The sequence below is a fragment of the Glandiceps talaboti genome, chromosome 8 (assembly GCF_964340395.1).
Source record: "Glandiceps talaboti chromosome 8, keGlaTala1.1, whole genome shotgun sequence".
NCBI classification, from domain to species: domain Eukaryota; kingdom Metazoa; phylum Hemichordata; class Enteropneusta; family Spengelidae; genus Glandiceps; species Glandiceps talaboti.
The window spans coordinates 5634057-5660824 of NC_135556.1; the positions used below are offsets into that span (position 1 = coordinate 5634057).

The following is a 26768-nucleotide window of genomic DNA, read 5'->3' on the forward strand; positions in this document are numbered from 1 at the left end:
GTATTATCAATTCTGCTGAGAAATAACACTGATTTACGATATCATTCATTGAATTTATAAATGAACTGTTGTACTTAAAAAGTGAGAATTTTTCTCCGACTATTGGTCACTTAATTCGGGTAATTTCTTTGCAAATGAAAGTGGGAACATAAAAGTTGCACTTCAAGACGTGTTCACTTTTACTCTCATTTTGACAGATTTTATATTTTTTTTGCTGTTCTTTCCATGATTTTCATTATTTTTCTGGATAATGGCATCTTCACCAGTTTTTACAAGATTTAATAATCAACAGAAATGTTGAGCACTATATTCTGACATTCAAATGCATTTAATATTGGGAAGTGTTTTTAGCACTGTTCACTTTCATAAAATTGGACATCAGCTGTAACTATTAAACCAAAGACTTGTCGGGGTTTCACTACCTTAGGACATTATGAACTTTGTCATTCTGATGAGGATCGTTGATAAGGACAGACTGAAAACTCAATGCTATAAAAGTTGACTTGCTTGTGCGTTTAAACATTTGCAATTCATTTCACAAACTTGTTTGCATACTTGTACAAAGAAACTCATGAGACATGAAACAAAACGTCGGCTGGCTCAACAAAAACCTCACTAACACTGCTACATTTTGTCTGGCTCAATAAAAATATAATATACACAGTCTGGATAAATGCTGAGAAACATCTGAGTGTTAAAGTAATCCTAAAATTTGGAATAGCAGTGGACAGGATATGACTTAATACTATTGATAATGTCTGCTTATATTATCAAATATTGTACTTTACTCTAGGGTGGCTAAAATTTGGCTGAGAATATAAGTTGCGCTATTTTGCTTTAATTCATCTTGTGGATGACTCAATAGAAAAGGGGTTCAGAAAACAGCAGTAATAGAAATGACAATACAAGCAAGTAGTAGAATACACTGGGAACTCTGTTCTTTATATGCACGCGCACTCCAACTTGTAACTGAAACTTACATCACACAAGAAATTTTGATTTGATCGTCTGCCTTATCTTATTACATCTTGATTTGTTTGATGTAAGATTGAATGTCATGGCATTACTACCACAAGCTATCCAAACAATAACTTAATGTGTTAGTGAGATCACTGGTGGTGTAGATGCTACCCTTGATATCAAATCATCTCTTCACCTCATCTAGCTCAGTGAGAAGTCATGAACCAAAAGGTGGTCACACAAATGATAGAATGGTGTAAACAGTGTATAAGTAGTAGAATAGAAATTGAAAATTGACTCCATTTTATACTCTAGTAGTGTAGCAGTAGGGTTACCTTATTGGAATCTAGTTTTTGAAGCAACTACATACATGTAGCTTTAGTCCGAATCACTCCATTGTCATCAACTTAATGATGTTGTGCTGTATGGTCAGATGACCACCTAATGGAATCACCTGACTTCAAAACCTAGATTCCAGTAAGGTAACTACTACTAATAGGGTTGTCGGTGGCCGAGTGGTTAAACCACTTGCCTCTTACCACTGTGGTCGGGGTTCGAACCCCATTCAAGGTTCGATTAAATTTACCACGCTGTAAGGGAGAAGAGTGACGTTCAGTTTGACTCTACCAAACAACGCAGGTTTTCCCCGGGTAATCCGGTTTCCACCTGCATTAATACTGAACCCATGAGGGATGGCCCTCACTGGACTTCTTGGGAGACAAGTGTTTATATGCTTAAAGAACTATCCAGTATAAATAAAGATTATTATTATTAATATAAAAGTAGCGTCCTGAGCTGACAAATATACCATATTTGGACATTATGTAACTCCCAATAAACACTAACTTTTATCATGGGCAGAATTCTGTGATTGATTACATGTAGAACATGATGTTACTGATTGTGGGTGGCTTTGGTTTAGTTGGACATTTTATCTAAGGACCTCATTGAGCTAGACGTAAATAGCAAACTTCAAATTCGATGCCACAGATAGCGCTAGACTAAATCACTGTCAGCCTATGGGCTAACAACAGCTTAGAAAAGATTACCTCTTGGGGATTTCACTTTTCATTTTTTACCTTGAACAAATCACCTGTGATAGAGTACTTAATTCTAAAAGGTCTTAAATTCAGCCCAAAATATAACTTAGTTTTGTTGTTACAGTTCATTTTGTCTGGAGTTCAGATGCATGTTGAGGCCTACAAAATAATGATCTCTTGGGGGATTTCATTTACTTAATTTTCCTTGAAGAAATCATTTGCAAAATATGTTATTACAAAAGCATATGAAATTTTTTCTAGTATTCTGTGTTTCTGAATTAGAATTTACTGAATTATATTCATTTGTAATTTTTGCCTTTTGACCATTCACCATAACTTGTATTTGTATTGTCTGTTCTAGATAATTTTATTGAGCTATGTAGACTAGATTTGACCCGATGTCAACAGTTTGGCCATTTTCTGTTAGACTGACTTTCTTCATCTCTAAGTCAATATGAAATACAGCAGAGTCAGAGATTTTGGATCTTCCTTGTTCAGGTTTTTCAAATTGTGGGATTTGTCTTGGTCCAAGTTCTGGATCATCATGCCTCAATATTGTCACTTGTTTGGGATCTGTAATCAAAGAGATCTCGCAATCAGTATGTAGATTGATATGACTGTCTTAGTACACTTACAGGAGATTTTCATCTTAGCTTGCAAATTAAACGATATATCAAGATCAGTAAAACTGATCACAAGGTTTAATGTGGAGATAGACAAAATGAAAATAACACACAAACATCCCATACAGAGTGTCTGCTCTGTATTTTGTTATATTGTATTTAGTTTTTGTTATCATTAAAAAAAATACAGAGCAGACAATGTGTAAGGGATGTTTGTGTGTTATCTTTATTGTGTCTACAGAACAGACCCTGTGTAAGGGATGTTTGTGTGTTATCTTTATTGTGTCTACAGAGCAGACAATGTGTAAGGGATGTTTGTGTGTTATCTTTATTGTGTCTACAGAACAGACCCTGTGTAAGGGATGTTTGTGTGTTATCTTTATTGTGTCTACAGAGCAGACACCCTGTAAGGGATGTTTGTGTGTTATCTTTATTGTGTGTACAGAGCAGACACTGTGTAAGTGATGTTTGTGTGTTATCTTTATTGTGTCTACAGAGCAGACACTGTGTAAGTGATGTTTTTATGTGTTATCTTTATTGTGTCTACAGAGCAGACACTGTGTAATGGATGTTTGTGTGTTATCTATATTGTGTCTACAGAGCAGACACTGTGTAAGTGATGTTTGCAACACTAATGATTTAACTGATAATACAGCATATACATGTATTTGTAGTCAATTCTGCTCACCTTTAATTCCTCTCTCCTGTTTTGCCATTCTAGTGGTGACCTTTTCAAGAGTATCACCTTCCTGTATAGGTACTACCAAGTTGAAATGACCACTGGATGCTTGGGGGTTACTGATACGAACATCTACTGAGGGCTGTTAAGAAATGCAATGGTGGAAACACATAACTGATTTTGTAATATTTATGTCTTGTGTATGCGTAGTCAGGTCAGTGATAAATACAACATGTTGATGACTAGAGAGTATTCAGAAATTTTCTTTTACAGCACAAGATGAGAGACTTGGTGAATTATCAGCATTTTCCATACACAAGCTAAGTTGAACACATTCAAACAAAAATATGGGATTTCATACCCAAGTTGCTGTTCATCATGACAACCCATGTCTATATCACTGGTTCTGTGGTGCTCAAAATGAGTTTTCATAATTATGTTTGATGAGGTATAATTATATTATTTCCCAATATATTACTTCATTCATCATTCTATCTAATTAGCCTTTGTGCACAAGTTGTACACATCTAAACAGAAAATACAGTATTTATTTCTTGGGTCATTCTACATCATAACAACACACACATCATTGTTTTCTGCAGAACTCAAAACTTGAGACATCACTGTAACATAGTATAAGGTGCACGATGAATACTTTATTTGGCAAAGCTAAATGTCAAGTTACTACACAGTGAGTGTAACACACACACACACACACACACACACACAGTATCACAGTGTCACATACAGTGCCACACACACACACACACAATAAAATTAAAACTCCAATATCAGCTGAGTATTAGAATTTGAGATTGCCAAAGAGTTGTCTGGTAGTACCATAGAAAACATTTTTCATGAACAAAGAAATGGTTACATATAATCCTCATAGTTCCACTGAAAAGATAATACTAATCCAAGACCATGTATATTACACATTTAAAGACCAAGGATTCAATCCCTGGTTCTGGCCCCACTGTTTCTATATAAGCTCTACCAGACAACTGTTTTTCACACCTAGATTTTAACTTTAATCTGAACTGAGCCTTTATGCAATAAGGAAGTTAATATCATCATGTCACTTTGACAATTCAAATGGTTGATAAATGGAAATGGTTCTCCACGAAATAGATGTATTTTTATAAACTTTGGGTTCTGAAGAGTCATTTCATTAGTTCACATCACATAAATACTGAATACTGGGCAATTACCAAAAATACCACCAATCATCATTGCCTCATGGCACCCAACAGACATACGTATGAATTAGAGGCACACTGAATATTCACAACTATCTATTGAAAGGTACTAAGCACTTAGGAGTCCCATGATGTAACAGTGGACCAGTGTGAGACCAATAGACGTGACATAGTTTCAATTTGGTGTTTCTTATCAATTATGCAAAAATGATGTGATGTGAAATGATGAAATGAAACTACAGAGCCAAAAGTTTATGAAAATACATCTATTTCCTGGCATGGTGTTCCCCCTTAAATCTATATCTGACATGATTGGTGGGTGAATTAAAGGTATTAGAGTAGAGTAACTTTAAAACAGTCAGAGTGCATACTTGACTATACCTGACTACTAAACATGGAGAATGGTTTCCCAGGACAACACTCTTCTCTTATCTTAGTATCTGCTTCTTCTGAGAACTTCACATCTATGGATTCCAGCTGTTGGAAACAAGTGAAAGGAAATCTTAGGAAAACTTTACTAATGCATTACCATGGCAACCACTCATCTCAAAATGAACATACATGAAACTTTCACAAGGTTTGCTAGTTTTACTGTCATCATATAAATGTTGCCTACTCAAATAAGCGTACTGTCATCATATAAATGTTGCCTACTCAAATAAGCGTACAATAAAATATTTCACTTAAACCTGCATGCTTAATTTTTCCATCAGAAAACCAACAAAATATTGACAGAAAATTATCAAAATACCAATAATTAGAGATTGCGCATGTAAATGCAAAGTCTATGTTATCTATAAGTAGTATAGTAATAAGTTGAAATTATGATTCATTGGAAGTGCTGATTTTTGGGTGTGGACCAAAAAGTCGATATGAGTGTATATACATATATTGCAGCATACTATGTGTACTACACAAATAGGTTTATCCACAGATGATTCGATACTGTGCAGGGTGTTCGGTGATATGAGGACATCATTATATCAAACAAAAGAGTTTCATAAAAATCTTTCAGTTACAAAACTAGTGCAGCTTTAAATATAAGAAGAATGAAATAAACTGACAAAATGTGCATGAAATGGTCGCTGTGTGTCTGATAATTTTATCAAATATATGTTGACAGAATTTCTTATTTCACTGCATAATCATATTATTTCATCACATTTCTATTCACTTAAAACAAAATACAATTGTTTCTGTAATTGGTAATTTCTGCATATATCATGATAATGAGTGGAGATTAAAATAACCAGGATTAAAACTAACAAACTTGACTTTTACATTTCTCAACTGTTTAAAACCATACTACTTACTTCAAGGGTATATTTGAGGTAATTGACATTAGTAAGCAATACTTGTTTTTCATCAAAGTCCGACGTCAAATCCATAGCATGTACACCTTTCTCTTCTACATTTTGCTGTAAAATAGATATGAAAAATTTATGTTTCAGCAATTAATATTATAAAGTGACTTTCTGGCAATATTCTAATAACCCAATATGAATATTATACATACATATTATTTTACATCAGCAGTTTCACATGGCACCTAAAAGTATGTCTGCTGAAAGCAAATAATATCAATCTGAATGGGACATGGTACACAGGTGCATAGTAAATACACATAAAACTAATCTGATACTGGTGTAGTGAGGATACATCATTACATGCCTTGAACCACATTAAAATACATCTTGTGATATTTCCTCACAATTTCACAATTTGGGTTGATCTCAGGCCTGAATGAATAAACTGCTGAGGTATAAAGCTACTACTGTACATCTTTCAGTCAGTAAATATTAAAACATTTAGCAACTTTTTATTTTAAACCAAAAATGGGGAAAAATTTAGACCGTGTCCCTTTTAATAGCAGACTACATCCGAGTTGTCAGACAGTACCATCAATAAAATTTCTGTGACATTATTAAATTTTGATGTACTTAAAAGAAGGACGTAATTGTAACATTAATTACATCCTTGTTGTAATTACATCAAAGTTTAATAATATCACAGAAATTTCACTGATTTACTCTCTGAAATCAATAGTAAATTTTCTTCCATTTACATTGTATTCTCATTTCCTTTTTGTAACAATGAATTATTTTTGTCTGAGAGTAAATCAATCAAATTTCAACGATATTATTAAATTTTGATGTACTGTACAACGTACATATACACGTCATGCATTTGAGTTGCACGTAACACAAACAAAAAAAATGGAAAAAACAAAACACAAAATTACTGTTAACAAGGTTTGTTGGCATTTATATGATTATATGTATATGATAACATAAGTTATTGAGCAATTTGCTATTGGAACTTGTATGTGTCAACGTTTTGGAGATATGAGACAAAATGTACACTTTTATCACAAATATGGCCGCCATTTTGCCATAAAGGTCAAGGTCATGTAATTAAGTGAAGTGCATATGTCCTAGATAGTGTCACCTTTGTGACAAGTTTGGTTAGAATAGGCCGATGCATGTCTGAGAAATGATAGTACACAGATGGGCAGACTGAGGGATGAACCGGATGGAACGCACAGATGGATGGCCAGACAGAACCCAATGTAATAGCCCCTCCAGGTGTGACCTGTTGGAGGCAAATAAACATTTTTTTTTTTAAAAGAGTAAAATGAATGTTGTAATCTAGAGGAAACTAAGTTACCTTGACTGTCTGAACAAATGGCATAAGTTTTTTCATGTATTTTTTGACGGCATCTTTCTTCTTCAGCTCTGCTAGAATGTCTTTATTACCTGGGAACTGTTTACCATTGGCCTATCAAAGCATAAACAAGATAGAAAGTCAATATGTTTTGTCTTCCTAGTGAAAGTATTAAAACAATATTATAAAATGTCATTAAAGTGTTGACAATATTCAACTGTTTGGACTGAATTTACATACTACAATGGGTCAATCACAACTTAGAGATTTTACATTTTTCCACTTTGACATCAAAGGTAATATCCTCTAGCATAATATCCTGAGAAGTGTGACAACAATGGTATATGGTTTTTGACTTTGTCACAAATGCATCAAAATACAGCCACCGACACAATAGCACTCATCTACAGTTTCTGCTAGTACAAGTAGCACTCTGGACCACACATAGCAATTCCTACTGAAACGGCCAGTACCACCAGGGATGTAGAAAGTATTAGTGACAGAAAGAAACATATGTTTTGATATGCAGATTTGACATGCAAAGTTTGCAGTGACTGCTCTATGGTTGTAGCAGGGGGTTCCCCCTCCCATGGTTTGGACTTTTTAGGTCACACAATGTATTCTGAGCCACTGACGCATACCTTAAAACCCGATATCAACATAAAACTTTCCTCTCAGTTTACCTCTTATCAAACTCAAGCTACATACAAAATACTGCCATGATGGATACAAGGGAACGACAAAGGTTACAAAAGATATTACCTTAGTGACAATATATTTGACTTTTTGATGTTATACATGTGAATTTGCAAACTTACGTCATACAGTTGTTTCAGACAGGATAATGTTGTGTGTTGCCATGGAGGATATGTCTTAGCAACATAGAAGGTACCATGGTTGGGTTTCCGTTGGGGTACTGCTTTCTGTAAAATGAAACACAACAGACAGTGTAAGAGTCTATCAGTGCTGGCTGGCAGTCACTTTTACTCTTACACAAAACTTCACATGTAAAGTACTGGAAAATATACCTATTTAACCATACACCTCCTGTTGTCAGGTAACCTTAGCAAAAACACTGAGACAAATCTTACACAAGTATGGTATATTTTCTGATAAGCCAGCACTACATGGTTTTAAACTCACCTTTCCTTTGCCAGGCTGAGAGATTTTTGAGAGACGAATACGGAAATCATGTGCAGAATCCATCAAATACTGAGATGATCTCACTAATACATCATCTACTTCCTGGGTTTCTGGCCATCTTGCTTTCATAATAGATCCTTCCTATGAACAAAATAAATATCAAATGTGCAAATGTTAGACTCAGCTTCATTTAAATCCTCTTTGTCTGATTGGGGATATTTGTTCGTACTCAAGTACATGTAATTACTAGTTTGGGAAAACAGGATTAATGACACAATTTGATATACCCATATGATCTTTAGCTTGTGAACACCATGACAATAATCCCTACTGTACCATATAGATGAATAGTGTTATGAAATGATTCTGTTTTACGTACACAAGGTATAACTTATTACTAGCATTATATGTGACGAGAAGTGGTGTGGGGTGATGTGAAATGGTGTGGTGTGGTGTAGTGTGGTGTGGTGTGACGTGTGGTGTGGTGTGGTGTGACATGGTGTGGTGTGGTGTGGTGTGGTGTGGTGTGGTTTGGTGTAGTGTGGTGTGGTGTGACATGTGTGGTGTGGTGTGATGTGATGTGACATGGTGTGGTGTGGTGTCATGTGACATGGTGTGGTGTGATGTGACATGGTATAGTGTGGTGTGATGTGACATGGTGTTTTGTGATCAGATGTGACATGGTGTGGTGTGGTGTGATGTGACATGGTGTGGTGTGACGTGATGTGATGTGATGTTATGTTGGGTGATGTGACATGACGTGGTGTGGTGTGGTGTGGTGTGGTGTGATGTGGTGTGGTGTGGTGTGGTGTGGTGTGGTGTGATGTGATGTGGTGTGATTTGCATCATAAATATACCAGAATAATATAATTCACAATATTACATAGATTGTGTGATTCCACCTGACATAACATGTTTTCTTACCTTGCCTATGACTTGCCAGATATGTTCACAGATATGAGGGCAGAGAGGAACCAGGAGAAGAATCTGAGTTTCAATAAATCTCATGATCAAATCCTTATGTGTATCACCCATGGTTACTTCCCTGTACTTGTCTCTCAATGCCTGTTGGCAAAAACCAAAACACAGAAAAAATAGAGTTCACAAAAATGCATGTCATTAGTTTGTATAACTTTCTGATTTGTGGTATCAGAGTGCCACTGATCTACCTCAATATTAAAAGGAAAGGATACCTGGTGAATTTACAATGTTTAATGTCATTTTGGACGGTAAATGTCATCAAATGTGTTGATTTTATTCACTTTCACTCATCAATATGAATCTGCTATTGATCAGAACCTAGGCAGAACTGACATACAGGCCTTGCTAGGCAATTCCTGTTACAGGTGTTGTTGACTGTTTCTATTGTTATAACTGTAACTGTATAAAAATACAAACAGTCAACAATATGTTTTAACAGAAGTCGCCCTACTGAGAGGCCAGTGTGTCACTTCCGCCAAAGTTTTGATTCACGCCAGTTCTGTAACAACAAATGAAAGTGAATACGTGAAACCAGTACATTTTACCTTCTTTAAAGTGGCCATATGGATTAGAATCTGGCATTTAGTTCAGAATTTTAATTGCTAAAACAACTTTACTATGTTTTTCTACTTGAAAAAACAATGTGAAAAAAAATATACCAAGTCTTTGTTTGTAACTCAATACGTTGACTTTGTACATTTTGTATTTGTGATTTCGTATTGTTTTTTTCAAGTAGAAAAACATAGTAAAGTTGTTTTATCACTTATCCATGCTTTTATTAAACAATTCACAAGGTATTCATTCCCTTTAAAGTAATCACAACAGAAGAGATTTCTCACCACAAATTCCTTTTAATAGAGGGGAACACCACTCCAGGAAATAAAGACGACATTTCCTTAAACTTTGTGTTCTATAGAGTCATTTAATAGTTTTACATCACATACATTACATGCAATTTCTGAGAAACAGCAAGCTGATTTTGTCCCCAAGTTGGGATCTTTGATATGATGTGGGAGTCAGCAGACTGCTTATATGCAATGAATATGTACGACATTTTCACTGAAGTTAATAGGCACTACCATTTAATAGGTTACGACTCTTCAAAACTCTAAGTTCATGAAAATGCCTTGATTTCTTGGAGTAGTGTTCCCCTTTAAAATGAGAAGATTTTCATTACAACTCACCTGATATTCATAGAACCCAGTCTTGAGAGCTTCTTTGTACATCATCTTTTCATAATTCTGTTCTGTTTCTTGGATTCCTTTGTCCATTTCAGTGGCAAACACTCTATCGTCAAAGCTTTCTATGGGGCCACCTCTCATACTGTCTTTGGTGGCGACCATCTCCTTCACCCATTCTAAGAAGTTGTAAAGACGCAGAATTCCAGCATCTGCCATAGCTTCTACAAAGTTGGCATCTTCTTGTGTGTCTCCAGCATCAGCTAAGGCAAGTCTCATACCTGTCAAGGCAAGATATGGAAAAACTGAATTTTAATTTTGTTATCAAAGTGCTATATTTTTTGGTAAGCACTGAAACTTTACATTGCAGAGAGTGTCTACATAAATAGATTTGGGTAAATGTGATGTCATCACTAGACGTTTTCCTATAAAACCTTGTAGAATGTCCCCTAAAATGGCCAAACACATGAGAAATGCAGTAGGGTTTCTTTACGAGATTTCAAAGTTAAGTAAGTTACCAAAGTGTTATCTCATCACAGTAAACAACAAGTAAGTTGATAGCAGTAATTGATACAAGTGTACTACAGACAGACACAAGACTGGACTTTTTCTTTAAACTGCGGTCTACCCAGGTCCAAATTTGTACAGCCCAATCAACCATCTACTAACCAAACCACTTACCATCTGCTGAGTACAACTCCACTGCTTCGTAGAGGGTCAGGAAATTTCCAGTCTGTTTAGACATCTTCTCTGAATTCAGCAACAAATGTCCATTAGATCTTACACTTCTTGGCCATTTATACTCAGGGTCCTCAGGCCACAGAGCACAGTGATTGTACAGGAAGTACGTCAAGTGGTTTGGTACAAGGTCTTTTCCAGACACCCTCACATCAACAGGATACCAGTACTGGAATTCATTCCGGAGTTTATTCAGTGCTGACTGCGGGATAGCTGTTCCAGCTGGGAAGGGTGCATCTTTGTAATAAATGTAGTCCCACACTTCTGGAGTAAGTTGTTCTGGTCTGAGAAGGAAAGGTGGTTTTGAATCAATTGACAACAAACAGTGCATGCAAATGTTACTGGGCTGACAAGAGTAGTGTTACGCATTTTTGCTGAAATGTTATTGTCTGATATAATGCTGAGTGGTTAACTACAGAGACATGATAAAGTCTAATGTCTGCTTACTACAACCACCAATACTTGTTTGGACAACTGCAGTTCCTTTGTTTATATTTATTTCTCTATATCTAGAGACATCACACTATCCTTGCCAGCCCTGTATACACAGAAAACATACAACTGGAAAATAAATTTCACAGATTTGAACATCCATCATAAAAATGTGTTGTTGCTTTGTTCTGTTTTACGAAATTTCAACAAACTGAATACATGTTGTCCAAATACACGTTGTACAAAAACATGTTCTCCTTGAGTGTTTTTTTTCACATACAAATATTTACAACAAACAGAGTTTCACTGACAGTCTGCCATTCCTACTACACAAGGGCCCTTATTTCACTTGTACTTCATTCAGTGAAAGAAATCCATTTATGATAATATCAACATCAAATTTACATCTACTTCCTAATGTATCATTAAACATGGCTATAGCCAACACTTACTTGATATTAAGAGGACTTGGTCCAGAGCCATCTACTACACCACCTTGTAATAGATGACATACCGTGTAGTATGCCATATAGATAGTGGAGTCTGACAAGGACTCTATCAAATATTGTTCATCCCATGGCAGTTTTGTACCTATAAAATATAACACACAACTTATTAATAACCATGGCAGTTTGATTTTACATTTAAAAGAATATCAACATATTAGACAAATTGTAATAACAGAAAGTCACATGTATACATTGTATATGGTTAGATGTATACAGCAATATCTGTTTTAACTTTCAAAGGCCAGGGTTTCAATCCTATGTTTTCACATCAGTATTAACATATCAGTTAAAGGCCAGGGTTTTAATCCCAGGTTCTCACATCAGTGTTAACATATTCAGTGGTTTTTTGTGAACTATAAGGATTACATAGGATTATTCTTTCATTCTGGACAAATTTTTTCTACAGCTCTGCCAGACAACTGTTTTTCACATTTAAATATTAATCTTAATCCGAACTTCTTAATCCAAAATCTATGCAAAAGTCTTTTGTCATTCCATGATACACTATGAAACTCCTATCCGTACGTATTTGCATAATTAAGTAGCATTTGTACTTAGGATTTCTGGGCAATACATGGTATGACATCAATGTTGACTGTGATTGACTAAATTCTGTTTCACATATCAGATGACAATCATAACAAGGTACGGATACTTCAGTTTATAATTATATATGATTTCCAACAATAATTTCAAATTTAACCCATTTGGAGACTTTAAATATCCAGTAGACATGTATCTAGTGTGGTGTACAGGATAGTTAGTTTATAGAATCAGAATCAGAAATATTGGGGATATTTTCTCTATTTACCTAAACCATAGGATCTTGAACAAGCATGTTCCTGTATCCAGTCTAGGGTGGCCTGGAAATTTCTCCTGGTTTCTTCTGCATATCTGTGTTAATGAAAAAATAATGAAAAAATAAGGTTTAATGAATTGGAATGATTTACGATGCCTCTTGGCCAAAAGTTCTTCTGGCCAATCACAATCTGACTTGTGTTTCAGTCTTAGCCAATGCTCCTCTAGCCAATCACAATCTGACTTACATTTCAGTCTTGGCCAATGCTCCTATAGCCAATCACAATCTGACTTACATTTCAGTCTTGGCCAATGCTCCTCTAGCCAATCACAATCTGACTTACATTTCAGTCTTAGCCAATGCTCCTCTAGCCAATCACAATCTGACTTACGTTTCAGTCTTGGCCAATGCTCCTCTCGTCTGATTCTTCCATTCCTCGTTACCATAATCCAAGAACCATTGATCACACAACGCCACCACACATTCATCCGCTGATCTAGACACTACTTGTCTTTCTGGTTCCATGTAAATCACAGCTTCATTGGAATCCACCATTTTCTTCTGGACCAATTTCTTAACATCCTGGACCTTTTGACCTTTGTGATCCCCAATTATCATGACCTAAGCAAGATAACAAAGTCATACAATGATGCATGTTGGGTAAACAGATGTCAATTACATCTTTCATACAATGTATGTAACACTCTAAAGTGTGTACTCAGAACCTTACTTTTCCAAATCTGGGACCCCCTCAATGAGAAATGACTGGAATTTGGCAAACAAAATATGGTGACTTGATAACATGAATGAATCACTGTTGCAAACAATCTGTCAGATTGTCTATAAACCATGAAGACTCTTGCAGGGAGGTTATTGTTCTGATCAACCAAGATTAGTCATCAGTGTGTGAACTTAAGGGAAAATGACTACTGGTCATAAGGACCGACATGTAACAAATGCTGCTGGTCCTTATGGAAAACAGCTGGTCCATATTCAATGCAGTTCATGTTCACGACCTGTATCTACACCCCCTATTTACAGATTAAATGATTTTGAACTTTAATATGATACAGCATATCTTTAGATATAAAAGTAAAAGAGAGTACAACGAATTGTTCACTATCCACTATTATTTCATACAATTTCCACTCACAGAGTCAAAAAATAGCGCAAATATTGCGTTGCCGCACAACTTCATGTTCAGGGCAATGATAGATATATAATTTTTTGAAGATTTAAAGTTGTAACCAAAACAAAATTTTCATACCTAATTTCCATCAGCATAATCCAGCCATCCTATGTTGGAAGTGTACAAGACAAGTATAGCAACATCCTAATCAAACTTTAAAGGGATGTGTCTACAAGGTTTTGTACTTCTTTATTTTTTTAAATCAATTTGGAACCAAGTCATACCAATGTAACAGGTTTATCTTTCTTGGTTGTCTTATTGTAATATTGTAAAAGCCAGCTACATTCAGTTTATATGGGTAGGTGATGAAACAGCTGTCTTACAATATATTACATAATCCAGTCATAAACCAAACTGGCCATGCTACAGGCTTTACCACCAGAGGAAATAGTAAAGTAAACATTATAGTTAATTAACAATGTACTGTTCTCACTGTGTCAGCTATTAATGAGGACAAATCTACACATTCTCAACAAAGTTAAGCTCAATCTACTGGGTAATTTCAGAGTTGAAGATTTTTGAGGAAAAGCAATGACAAAGAATAACACTTCTAGAAACATCTCACCAAGTTTCAAACTCATTCACTTAGTATTTTTTGAGATATAAGTTTTTGACCAAAATTCACATTTTTACACCTTAATTCCATATCACTCATGAAATCATGGTATGCTTAACATATCTTCGTCCATACATCCCTAAATGCATTTCCATTAAATTTCAGCCCAATCTGCTCAGTGGTTTTGGAATTATAGATTTTCAACCAAAAAGACACATTTTCAGCCCTAATTTGCATATCACTGATGGAATCATCCCGTCATGAACAAATCTTACTTTACACCCCCTTAAGAATGTTCCCACCAAATTTCGCACCAATCTGCCCAGTAGTTTCTGAGTTTAAGTTTTTTGACCAAAAATCATATTTTTTTGACCCAAAACCCACATCCCTGATGCGATCACTTTCATTTGAACAATTTCCCAACTAGACACCAGAAGTAACATGACCACCAAATATCAAAGCAATCGGTCCAGCAGTTTTTGACTTTAAGTTGTTTACACACATACACACACACACAGACAGACAGACAGACAGACACTTTGCCATGCCTATAGCACTACTGAACCTTATCAGTTCAGTTGTGCTAAAAATAACTTGGAAGTAAATTTTGGATTTCCAACTAAGTCATTTTTGACTCTGTGAGTAGAGATTTTCATTTGTAACTATGAACCCAGAGACTATGAATATTCATTCTCACATAATCTGTTCCTATAGACTATAGTGGTCTGAGTATGAATGTATTCATTCCACCATAGTAATACAGATACATAGATTGTAGATAATATGGGTGAATGAATCAATAAATCTACATAATCTGCAATCTCTAAGAGATCACAGTCATCTCCTTCCTCTCTGTACGATTCACTAAATTCTGAATCACATAATCCAAAGTCAGATTCATCGTCTGTGGCAACAGCTGATGTAGCTTTCCAACTCTTAGCGAACGTACATGTAGACCCACACATTCACATGATAGCAGAAAGTTTTATCGCGTAACTATCCCTCTCGAAAACTGTGTATTTGCTTTATTTCAATTTCCATCCACACAGTGACACGGAGCGGTTTTGTCTTCCTTCAGTCTTTACAAATAGTACTGAAGCCCCCCATAAAGCCCTACCCGTATACCCTACCGTGGTGTATTGAGTATCGTCTCTGACTGTTTGTGTAAGAAATCCGACCATGATGAAGAGAACTATGGCTAAACATGTCTTACAGTGCGAGTTTTTTTTTTTTGACGTGGGAACGTGATATGGTAACTGTACTGTAATGTGTCATCCACTATGTACCCGTGTTTGGCATGATGCAGTAATTTTCCAGATACAACAATGGCAACAAAAATGCAACATTTCTAAGTCTACACGTTGATTACAACATGACAGGACGTACATTATCATATGCATCAAATTGAAAGCAATCAGACTACGCATTTTTTTAATACTGTTTTTACAAAAAAACAACCTATCGTACTGAAGATATTTTACGAAGTGTACCTGCCTTCTTTATTAGTTAAAACGCCATTTTCGTATGTTTTCCGTCAGTTTGTTTTGATCGTGGCAACAGACATGGGGAACTCCGGTAAATTGATCGGGAAACCCATCTAACATTTACCGGCTTACAGTATGTTTCGTCTTCTCCTTCGGAAGCTCATTGCCGCCTTCTAAATATCGCCACATACTTTATAAATGCAACGTGGAACTGTCTCAAACACGTTAAAAGTTTCAAACACTTCGAGCAGTAAACTTTACAACAATGATTACATGATTACGATATTATGGCGGAAAAAGACGCATGCGCTGAATGCGTATGAGTCTGAATGTCTAAGACGTTCTGATTAGACGCTGTATGCTACGTCATGTAGACTAGATATCAACATTGGCAACAACACGTAGCGAGCTAGCTCTGTGTCGCTTGACTTGAACGAGATGTCGAGAGTAAAATAGGTAACACAAGATCAGATTCATGTAGGTGAAATTGGATATATCTTTGAATAAATGTTATTATTTACTCCAAATTTCAATCGGTCATAAGGACCGATACATTGTTGTAATTCTGAAAAACTGTCGGTCCGAACGGAAATCTGTTGGTCTCGGGCCGAAGGACCGGCGTTAATTTCACACGCTGTTAGTCATTATAGTAAATTGAGGGGAAAGACATTGATCAAGACCCCTAAGGTTACAAGCAATAAAACTGTCTGCTATGATCGTCTTCACATGTTGGTGCAATAAAATCCACCACAAAGTGCAACTCCAATTAACCACACAGTTCTTTGTATCAGAATTTAATCACTTTACACTGCATACTATCTATTAGAGTGACAAATTTTTGGCGGGAAAATGTGAGCATCTAAATACTTACACCTTCATAGAATCCTTTGAGGTAGACTTTCTCTTTAGCTTCCTGTAGTTTATCTTTATCATTTTGACTCTGTACTTTAAACATATCACACGCAGTAACAGCTGATAGGTTACCAAACTCTGGAACTTCAATTATGGGTATGGGGTCAAAGGGCAACACCATCTCATCTGTCACACTGTATTTTTCCCTGAATGGCTGTGAACATAATTATGCAAATATTATGTAAAAAACCAACAACAAAACCGTTACGATATGCAAATATATGCACAGAGACTATCAGACATAAGTATTTGAGTTGTTCCATGTTCTGTATAATTATTGTATGACACCATGCATGGTGTGCTAAAATAAAATTCCGTTGTAAAGCAGGGAAACACGGCCATTGACCTGCACTATGCCAAGAAAGCAAGATGGGCAATCTGCAGCTGATCTATAATATGATACAATTTTTGCCAATGTCTTTTCAATCTTTCACATTCTGTATGCTTTCCCCCATCAAAAAGACAACAAATATCAAAAGACTTTCATCCATCATAACCATGAATCTGTAGGTAGGCTGTCACAAGATGGCGCTATTCATCAGAAAATATGGGGAAGATACCGTCACAAGATGGCGCTCTTCATCAGAAACAATATGTATACATTGTTACCTGTTTCTTTTTCAGATCTCTGAGGGCAGCATAATCATCTGGGGCATCAGAAGGCACACTGGTGACGATACCTGAACCTTTGTTTTCTTTGATATTCAGCATTGGCAGAGTATAAATCACTTTGTATGAAGTCAATGGTGCAGCAAGGCCCATGCCCATAATGTCCTATTAAATACATCATACATTTATCAAAACAAGCAAAATGATGTGTGCAAACGATTAATCAAACTCTTACTATATCGTGTCAACTGTGCTATAGAAACATCTCAGAATAGAGTTAGATGATCCCAGTTTCCTTTTCCATTTCTAATTCTACATGTAACATAATATATTCAAATTAGAGTGCTATTCCTACATGTAGTTTATATTAGAATGTCAGTATGGCCTTTACATAGAGGAATGTGCCACAGCTTGAAACAACTTGTAATAACTTGCTTTTCAAGGACTGAAATAATACCATATTAATTCCTGTTCAAATTAGAATCTCTTTCTAATTCAAAATTGTCTGCCTTATACAATACAATATAACTGGAGTACCTGAAGGCAACAAGGCCATACCTTCTCAGCCATTACTACATTAGTAATATGAATCAATGTTTTATCAGAGTAAATCAGGAACCACTATTTTATTAACTTTACCTTGTAGTGCAATATCTAACCTTAATTAACATTGCAGTCACTGTCCTTTTGCCCGAGTTCAAACCCAGATTGGTGAAAACACCATACGTTTGTCTGTTGGGTCTGGTGGGCTACTGACATAACAGTGACTGATTTTCGTCTGTCAAATGTTCACACTTATTCAGTTACATTTAACAATTTAAAAAAAATGTGTAGATTTTTGTGCTAGGAATAGCTTCCAGCGACTCATTTTTTCATACAGATATGTACACAATTACAAGCACATAATTGTACAGATTTACATTCAGGTTTGGACTTTCTGACAGAGTTATGTTGCACGCTGGCTATCACAACTGTCACAGCTTTCCCAGTCAGTTCATAGTCTATCCTGTAGTGATCCTGGCCTGGGCATGTATAGCACCTGTGGGTTCCATTTGAGTAATCCCTGTCCAAGTCACTGACTGTTGGAGTCATTACATCAGGAGCACCTTGCAAATTTGCACTCGTCTTGTAAATGATACTCATCTAGCATTACTACCTTACACTTATTTAGGAGAAAATCCTATCTTACCTGTCCTACGATGTTCAACAATACATCCACTTTGCCCTCTTCATTCATAAAGCCTTGATATGAAAGATTCCTGGCAGCTCTTCTAGTTGAAATGAATACTTCTCCAGTCTTGAGTTGGTAGGCGATATATTTCATGTCAGGTCTCACCCAACAATTGGTCTGTCCATACATGGTTTCTGGCCTCAGAGTTGCAGCCACTAGAAACACTGGTTTCCCTGACAACGACCTAAAAGTAAGAAACAAATAACGTGTGTTTTGACTCAAGAGCTATTGATACAAGTCACGGCAAGTGACGTCAGTGGCATGTAAATACTGATATGATGCATTTTTTATGATCAGACAGTATTGACCAAACACAGCAGATGAAATATTAGAAGAAACAGTATGTACTTTGTGTAAGTTTGCTCTGTATGACTGGAGACACTACATTTTTGTGGTATTTAGCTACAGGCTGCAAATTCAATCTTTTTAGCTGTCTGCTAATTTTGTCAAAACTGTAATTAATGAGTAAACATTTCAAACCTAGCAGGTAGAATGAAATTTCCTTTACTAGTTCCTTATTTCCTGAATAACAGGATTCAATACTAATATTGTTAAGTGTTAACTGTTGACTGTTCTCGTACTGTGTGAGGATATTTTAACTAAAGGTTATAGAAGCATGGTAATGGAGCCAGGAGAGGGGAGCTGCTCGTAATTCAGTTTCTTGCAATTTTATCTTCATTTTGGATGGGAACAAAGTTAACTTGAGGGCTTTGGAACTTTTGTACTGTCTTCAGTACAAAGATTTCATGTACTAGCACAGATGAGTCTGATTGTCAAGGTCATGAAACAAAGTGAAATCGATATGTCTGCTACAGTATGTCACATTTTTGCCAAATGTGCATTTTGGAAATAAGACTGTACACAAACAGATGCACATACATACACACAGGCAGACAGATACACATGCAGAGACAGAGGCACAGACAGACCCACATCATACCTATAACTTCCTCTAGGTTACGCCAGTTGACAGCTAAAAATACAATAACATCACAGAAGATTGTGATGGCCATGCCGACCACTACAAGTACACACAACAACATGTAAACATTATCAACACAACTATCATCCTTACGCAAGTTTTGGTGGATACGGCGCAACAGCTTTCATCTTGATTAGTGTATATTCCTGTGGGCCAACACCTTCACCACTGGCTCTGTCATGGTCCATACACGGTTGACCATCTTTTGGACTGTAGATGGTATACCTAGAAAACACAATGTGTTATCAGTGATTTAAAAGATTTTACACACTTTACAACTAAAATATGACACTAAGGTTGGTGCTGATATGACGTAAATGAAAAATGGTCAAATGCATCAAAAATCAGAGAATCTATTCAAGATTAACATCAATTCCTAATATAACAAATTCTTTCAAGATGGCCGCTAAACTACCTTCCTTGTCACTATTGAAAATACAAAATAAATACAAAATAAATAAAAAACAAAAATTTCCTTGGAATCATTAAAATTAAATTAACACTATGATTTTGTTAACGTCACTCCAGGAAATAAAGACATTTTTATAAACTATGGGTTCTGAAAAGTCATTTCATGATGTTACATCATCTGCAATTTACTTTCGATTTCAGAGAAGCATCAAGTTAATCCTGTGTATTTACAGGGTACTGTATCTTTGCTGTGAGCCATTGCATCATGGGAATCAGTAGAAAAAATATACTCAAGTTGCTAACTGAATATTCATGAGTCCTGAGTGGCTAAACCCTTCAGTGTGTAAAACATCTCCCATGATAATAGGACCCTTTTTTCCCTGAAATGAAGAGAGTAAGATTAAAGGCCTAACCTTTTGCCAAACTTGACCTTGTTCCTGTCTCTGAGTTTGAAGAACTGCCACCTGACAAAGGAGTCGTAGAAAGGATTGACATCTGTTGTAATGAAGGACCTTCTCCAATCAACCTACAAACATTATCACAGAGGTACAATATGAAGGAAATCAGTTTATAAAAATTCATTTACAATCACCCCAGTAATAGAAAGGGGGAAAGGGGTAGTAGTTTCCCATACAATCTACCATAATTTTGTGTGGGAACCCTGGTAGATTTTACCTGCTTTAATACCACCCTTAACAAAAACACTTATACTATGTATGTTCATCATGGAGGCACCATGAATTCTGCCACATCTAGTGTGAACACCCAAGAGGATAAGTGTTTTGATTCAAACATGTCTGTTTGTAAATCCAAAGCATGCAGAACATTCAAATGAGGTCTCTATCTATTAAGATTCCAGAGTTGGTGGTCAAAACATCAATTTTTACAACAAATGTGGCTAAGAATCAGAGTGACATGCATCTGCAGAATAAAGTCGTAACTTGTTGTCACACAACTCACCTTAACACCCATGTTCTTCAGATCCAGTATAGCCCTTGGTGGGAAATATTCCAACCAATGATCAGTCTCGGCAAACTTCACAATTTCATCGTCTTCCAATCCCAAGGACTGCATGATTTGCCATTGGAATTTAGCACCACCAGTTTTAGCTACCAATTTGCTCTGATGGTAATTAATAAAACAATCAACATCTGTTTTTTGAGATTTCAAGTAAACACAAGTATTCATCATTTTTTGAACAGTTTTGGTGTAATTTGAGTACATTTTTGAAATTTCATCGCCATAACACAAGGTATGCTTTGACATATTCATCATTTTGTGGACAAAATTGGTGTGATTAGGGTATATTTCTGAAATTGTGACTAATTCTCAAATATTTATCTTTTGAAGAAAATTTGGGATCTACTTCAAGGCTTATCAGTAATCACAGATCTTAAATAGTTGAAAGATTCCTGACATTGAAAACATCTTGAAAAGAAAGAAATAAGTTAGTATGATTGATAAATTAACATTTTACACCACCACTGGCAAAATAACGTCATCCTGGAGGTGAACAAGATTCAAAGAAGTTCAAAGACTGTTGAATTTATGTGACATACAAGTCATACATTGTAGATGTGGAATACGCCATATTTTAGAGATAAAAGATTTCAAGGTTTGGCCACTAGGAGTGCTGTTTGCAAGCCGTTCATGAGCCAGAAGTGAGGTTCAGAATAACTGGGTATTGTTGCAGAAAGACAGCAGACACAAATTTAGTTACTACTCATTTTCCATGCTATTTTATTATTGACTACCAGTGATCAAAACACATAATTATATAACCACTAGTGTAATACTCTTATTTATAAGAACACATGGAGTTCTTTTACAGACATTATGTTCACAGCTTTATGCATTACCATGCAATCAGCAACCATGCCAAAATGTTAGCCCTCACTCTGGCAAATCTGACCCTTTCATGATCCTTACATACGAAATTGCCAGAACTTTGGTAGCTGGAATACAGCGGATTGGTCAATCGCTGCAATTTCACATCAGGAAATAACAATACTCTAGTACACCTTGCTAGACTACAAGGAGAGATCATGTTTTACCTTCTTTCCCTTTGATTTGTCAACAATAACAGGCTCATCAGGTTTTTCAATGACCACTGCTGTATTACCTTCGGCTGGAAATATTGGAGGACACCCATAGTCTTCAATCTCTCTTTTCAATTTATCTGAACAAGCCTAGGAAAAGAATAGCAATGACATGACAAAAGAGATCTGACATTAATAATGAAGCTAGCATCACCTTCATGATGCATCACTTGTCTATTGCCTCTTATATTACAATACTGTTTGCTATCAGTATTGCAATGCTCTTCATGCACGTCTCACATGTCTTATGCTTCAATCTGAATGCAGACATCAAAAGTCCATCTGTATCTCTTCAACTTGTTTCTCTTGTTGTGAGTAATACATGTGTAAAACTCTTGTAGTACATCCCTGACAATGTTGACTAGACATCAACAAAACTTCAGGATTCACTTCCAAACATGTTTTCACTGTCAGTAGAAATCCTCATGTCTAAATATGAACCCAGTGTCCAAGTAATACTCATTCTTGCACAATTATTTTTGTTTATAATATGTTAACATACCTTGATAGGCATTCCAGTACAGTGGAGTCCAAATGGAAATAGACATTGCTTTCCTTTCAATCTTTGGTAACCAACAGCAAACTGTGAATTTAAATGTACCATATATTTACAAATGAGTCTAAAATCAAACCAGTGAGTAACTTCTACCAGAATTCATATCTCATGTACAGAGTACAGACTGGACACAATAAAGTAGATTTTATCTTACCTTTCACAAAACTAATATTCCTAATACTGACTAACTGAGTATGCCTAGTTACATAAGCTGTTGAAAGGTATGATCCAGGACTACATGTACATTTGTAGTTCTGCTACACCATATTTTTATAGTATTAGATAAGTATGTACCAGGGATTTTTTTTTTTTGCACTGATGCACATTCATACTATTGGTATTTGCATTGCAGTGCAATGCCAAAAACATTACTGAATACCTGCATGCAGATGATATGCAAATGTGGGAATGGTCATTCCTTGCACACAAAATCACATGATCACACAGTAGGATTTAATGGAAATTGTCATTTTGGACAAACACATGTAATAATAACAGAACCACATGACAAATGAAATGCTACACCAGTGAAAGTATAGAGAACACTTCAATCTAAGCACTCATGCAAATACATTTGTACATGCACCCTGAGTATGCCATACTTGCACTGGTGTGTCATGGAGTTGTCATAGTATGCCATACTTGCACTCGTGTTTCATGGAGTTCTGTGATAATACTGTACAGGCATTTCATTCTCAGTGCATAATATTAATAAGATATATTGTATTTGCTTAAAACACTATAATAGTAAATGAGGACAAAATGACTTGAATCTTCCACTAGTTACATACATACCTTAAAGTGGAGTGACATGCTTACCTCACATTTGGAGAGTGAAAATGTATGGCCGAGATGAAGACGTCCATTCATGTACGGATAGGGAAAGGTGACAAGATATTTTTCTTTCCTGTTGAGTCAAATGAGCAAACATCCAATCATGATTAACACAGAGCAACTTTACGTAAAATACACCATGTCAGGGCACCCTAGTGGTCGCACCACTTTCACAACACAATTTACTGTCTAAAGACAACTTGTTGACAATTTATAATAACCTTTCCAGGATTCTCTAGAAATGATATCTGAAAAGGTGGAATAACACACATATGTTATAGACTATACAACAATATCAAGCATGCAATATATTATTCCTGTGATACATTTTAAGTTCAAGTGATTGATCAATATCATCTGCAGCTAGACAAATCAGCAATTATACCAATCAATGTCAATTATTGACTAACTTTACTCAGTTACTACATACAGGAATGAAATTTTACATTAAAACAGAGAACTCTAATTTTACCCTGATTGTGTGAAATCTGTTGGTGCATCTTCTTCAAACATTTTTTCTTCAGTCCATTTCTTCTGAATTTCTTTTTCCAAGGCTTTCAGAGCTTCTACTTTCCCTGTCCCCTTCCTCTCTATGTTACGTTCCATTGTTAAACCTACAAATATTTATAGATATAGATAGATATGTAGTTGGATGAACATTTCTAGATCAATGGTGATTTGCTTTAAACACAATCCAGATCATGCTAGGCTTTAAAGTGGCCATAAGGATCAAGATTGGGTATTTGTTTTGGATTCTGGATTTATAAAACAATTTTATCATAGTTTCCTCCTTTAAAAATCAATGTGAAACAAGCATATACCAAGTCTGTGTTTGTAACTCAGTACTTCGCAAGAGATTAATAATTAAATGTGTCAAATGGTTGTTATTGTATTTACAGTAACAAACATTTGACACATTTATTTATACATTTTTTATTTTTTTGAATTTTTGTGCTGGGATTTTCTATTACATGTACATGTATGCAGACACATACACACAATCACACATTTATTAATCTTTTGCAATTTATTGGGTTACAAGCAAGGGCTTGGTATATGTTGTGTGACATTGATTTTTTAAGTAGGAAGCCATGATAAAGTTATTTTATATATTAAAAATCCCAACTAAATACCCAATCGTCATCTACATCTATATGGCCACTTTTAATGTATAAAACAACTCTACTATGTTTTTCTACTTGAAAAAACTGTGAAATATTAATGTAACTTTCTCTCACCCTTGCTGTGCTCCCTAACATTATACAGTGTGAAACATATAATATATATTGCTTAAGTTTAAAGTTGATACTTTACAGCAAAAAAAAAGAGTGGGACTGGAGACAATGAACGATGTTTCTATAGCTCTGCAGCCAGACAACCTTTTACTCGCCTAAATTTTCATCCTAATCGAACCATGGGCCCTATTGATTGAGTGGTTCACCGTTGTTATTGGAAATATCGGTTTTAACAAACTATTTTATTTACAAAATGTTTTATATACACATTAATCTTTGTACTAAACATGCTATCAATACAAGTACATTTTGTACATGGACAGTTTGTCATGACACAATGTAGGATAACAACACAACCAACAAACAAACAAACAAACAAACAAACTAACAAAAAGACAGACAGACAGACAGACAGACAGACAGAGACAGACAAACAAACAAACAAACAAACAAACAAACAAACAAACAAACAAAAGTTGCATTTTCTTGTTTTTAAAGTATGACAATACCATACTCCATCCTGTCCAATATGCATAAATGTATGCACTACCAATGGGTTTACATGGTATTTAATTTTATTTCATTTCCCAATGCTTTTAATTTTTAATTCTTATTATTCAGTGCTTTTGAATATTTTTTTTTTATAATAGAAAGGGTGCTATAGAAAATAAAATAAATGTCAAATGTTTACAAGTACTTGGTACATACATTCTATTATATAAAGGACTGTTTTGGTGACACTGACTACATTTGATATATGTCAGTTTCTCTACAGTAGTACTATGATGCTATAATTGTAACACACACTTAAGTACTAGAATCATAGACCCCACACTAAATAGGGTGTAGAGTCTATACTAAAATGCACAATATGTCACTCTATTCCTTCTACAAGAAAGCTCAAGTTGCTATGACAACATACGTGTAATTACACTGCATAGAAATACAAAAATAAAATCATCTCAGATTACTCAATATCTGTATAAACTTTGTTCGTTCAGATTATTTATGATCATCACTGTAAAGCTATACACCTTAGCTAGCATGGACTCCATAGTTTTTTGGTCAATGAAGATTGAATTTATATATTCTTCTATTTTTGAATGGATGGACTTATCTTGTTTGGAAGGAAAAACTTCTGACAATATGAGAGTGATATGACAATTTTCGACATGACATAAGTAACAAATTTGATACCCAATGACCGATAACCCTGGCTGAGCTGATGATGTAATTGTATTAGCAGCTTTTGTAAAATTTCAGTCTGCTGGGAGATCAATCTTCGTGGCATTGAATATTGAATGGCACACATGTACGACTCCACACCAGACGGTATAACACTCTCGTTCGATCTATATTTCATGGAACTTACTTGTGACCGGATATCTCCTCCTCGGCACGTCTTACAAAGTGATCTGTCACTTTAATAGCGGCGAAATGCTGAAAGTTAACGAATTCAGCTTTTTATACACGCCGGCTGCTTCGCCGTCGAAAAGTTGATGCAAGCACATGAAAGTTGCTCTTACTGCGCATGTTCCGATACAACGTGGGAATTAACTTTAAAATCTTCTTTATGCCACCTGTTTTGACACATTTTCCACCTCATAGAATATTTTGTACAATTTCAGGTACATCTGTGACAAAATACGCCGAATTCAGGATGCTTTACAATGTAACGTTTATTTTGATTATGTCGCAAAGAATGTCGTAAATTTCCCCCACCGC

General features: G+C 35.6%; 1 protein-coding gene across 1 annotated transcript; it reads right to left on the bottom strand.

The window, feature by feature from the left end:
* Positions 1-26553, bottom strand: LOC144439546 (leucine--tRNA ligase, cytoplasmic-like). The gene is made up of 24 exons (XM_078128856.1): positions 26416-26553; positions 24281-24422; positions 23794-23881; positions 22921-23001; positions 22374-22508; positions 21280-21441; positions 20733-20845; positions 20002-20133; positions 18885-19110; positions 17696-17860; positions 17046-17240; positions 13337-13566; positions 12958-13040; positions 12090-12228; positions 11149-11489; positions 10474-10748; positions 9233-9373; positions 8309-8449; positions 7984-8088; positions 7169-7279; positions 5815-5919; positions 4883-4978; positions 3312-3444; positions 1-2573 (listed from the first exon to the last, which is right to left on the bottom strand). Exons 2-24 carry the CDS (start codon positions 24412-24414, stop codon positions 2368-2370), a joined length of 3537 nt encoding a protein of 1178 aa, XP_077984982.1. The 5' UTR covers positions 24415-24422; positions 26416-26553; the 3' UTR covers positions 1-2367.
* Positions 26554-26768: the final 215 nt, after the last annotated feature.

What these genes read in the sequence shown, in the direction of transcription:
- LOC144439546 (XM_078128856.1), bottom strand. Translation starts at nt 24,414, where the DNA reads ATGGAACGTAACATAGAGAGGAAGGGGACAGGGAAAGTAGAAGCTCTG. An exon ending in CCGTATCCACCAAAACTTGC is followed by an intron (nt 19,111 to 20,001) that starts GTAAGGATGATA and finishes TCTTACTTTTAG; the next exon opens with GTCGTTGTCAGGGAAACCAG. An exon ending in TGTTGAACATCGTAGGACAG is followed by an intron (nt 17,861 to 18,884) that starts GTAAGATAGGAT and finishes TGTATTTAATAG; the next exon opens with GACATTATGGGCATGGGCCT.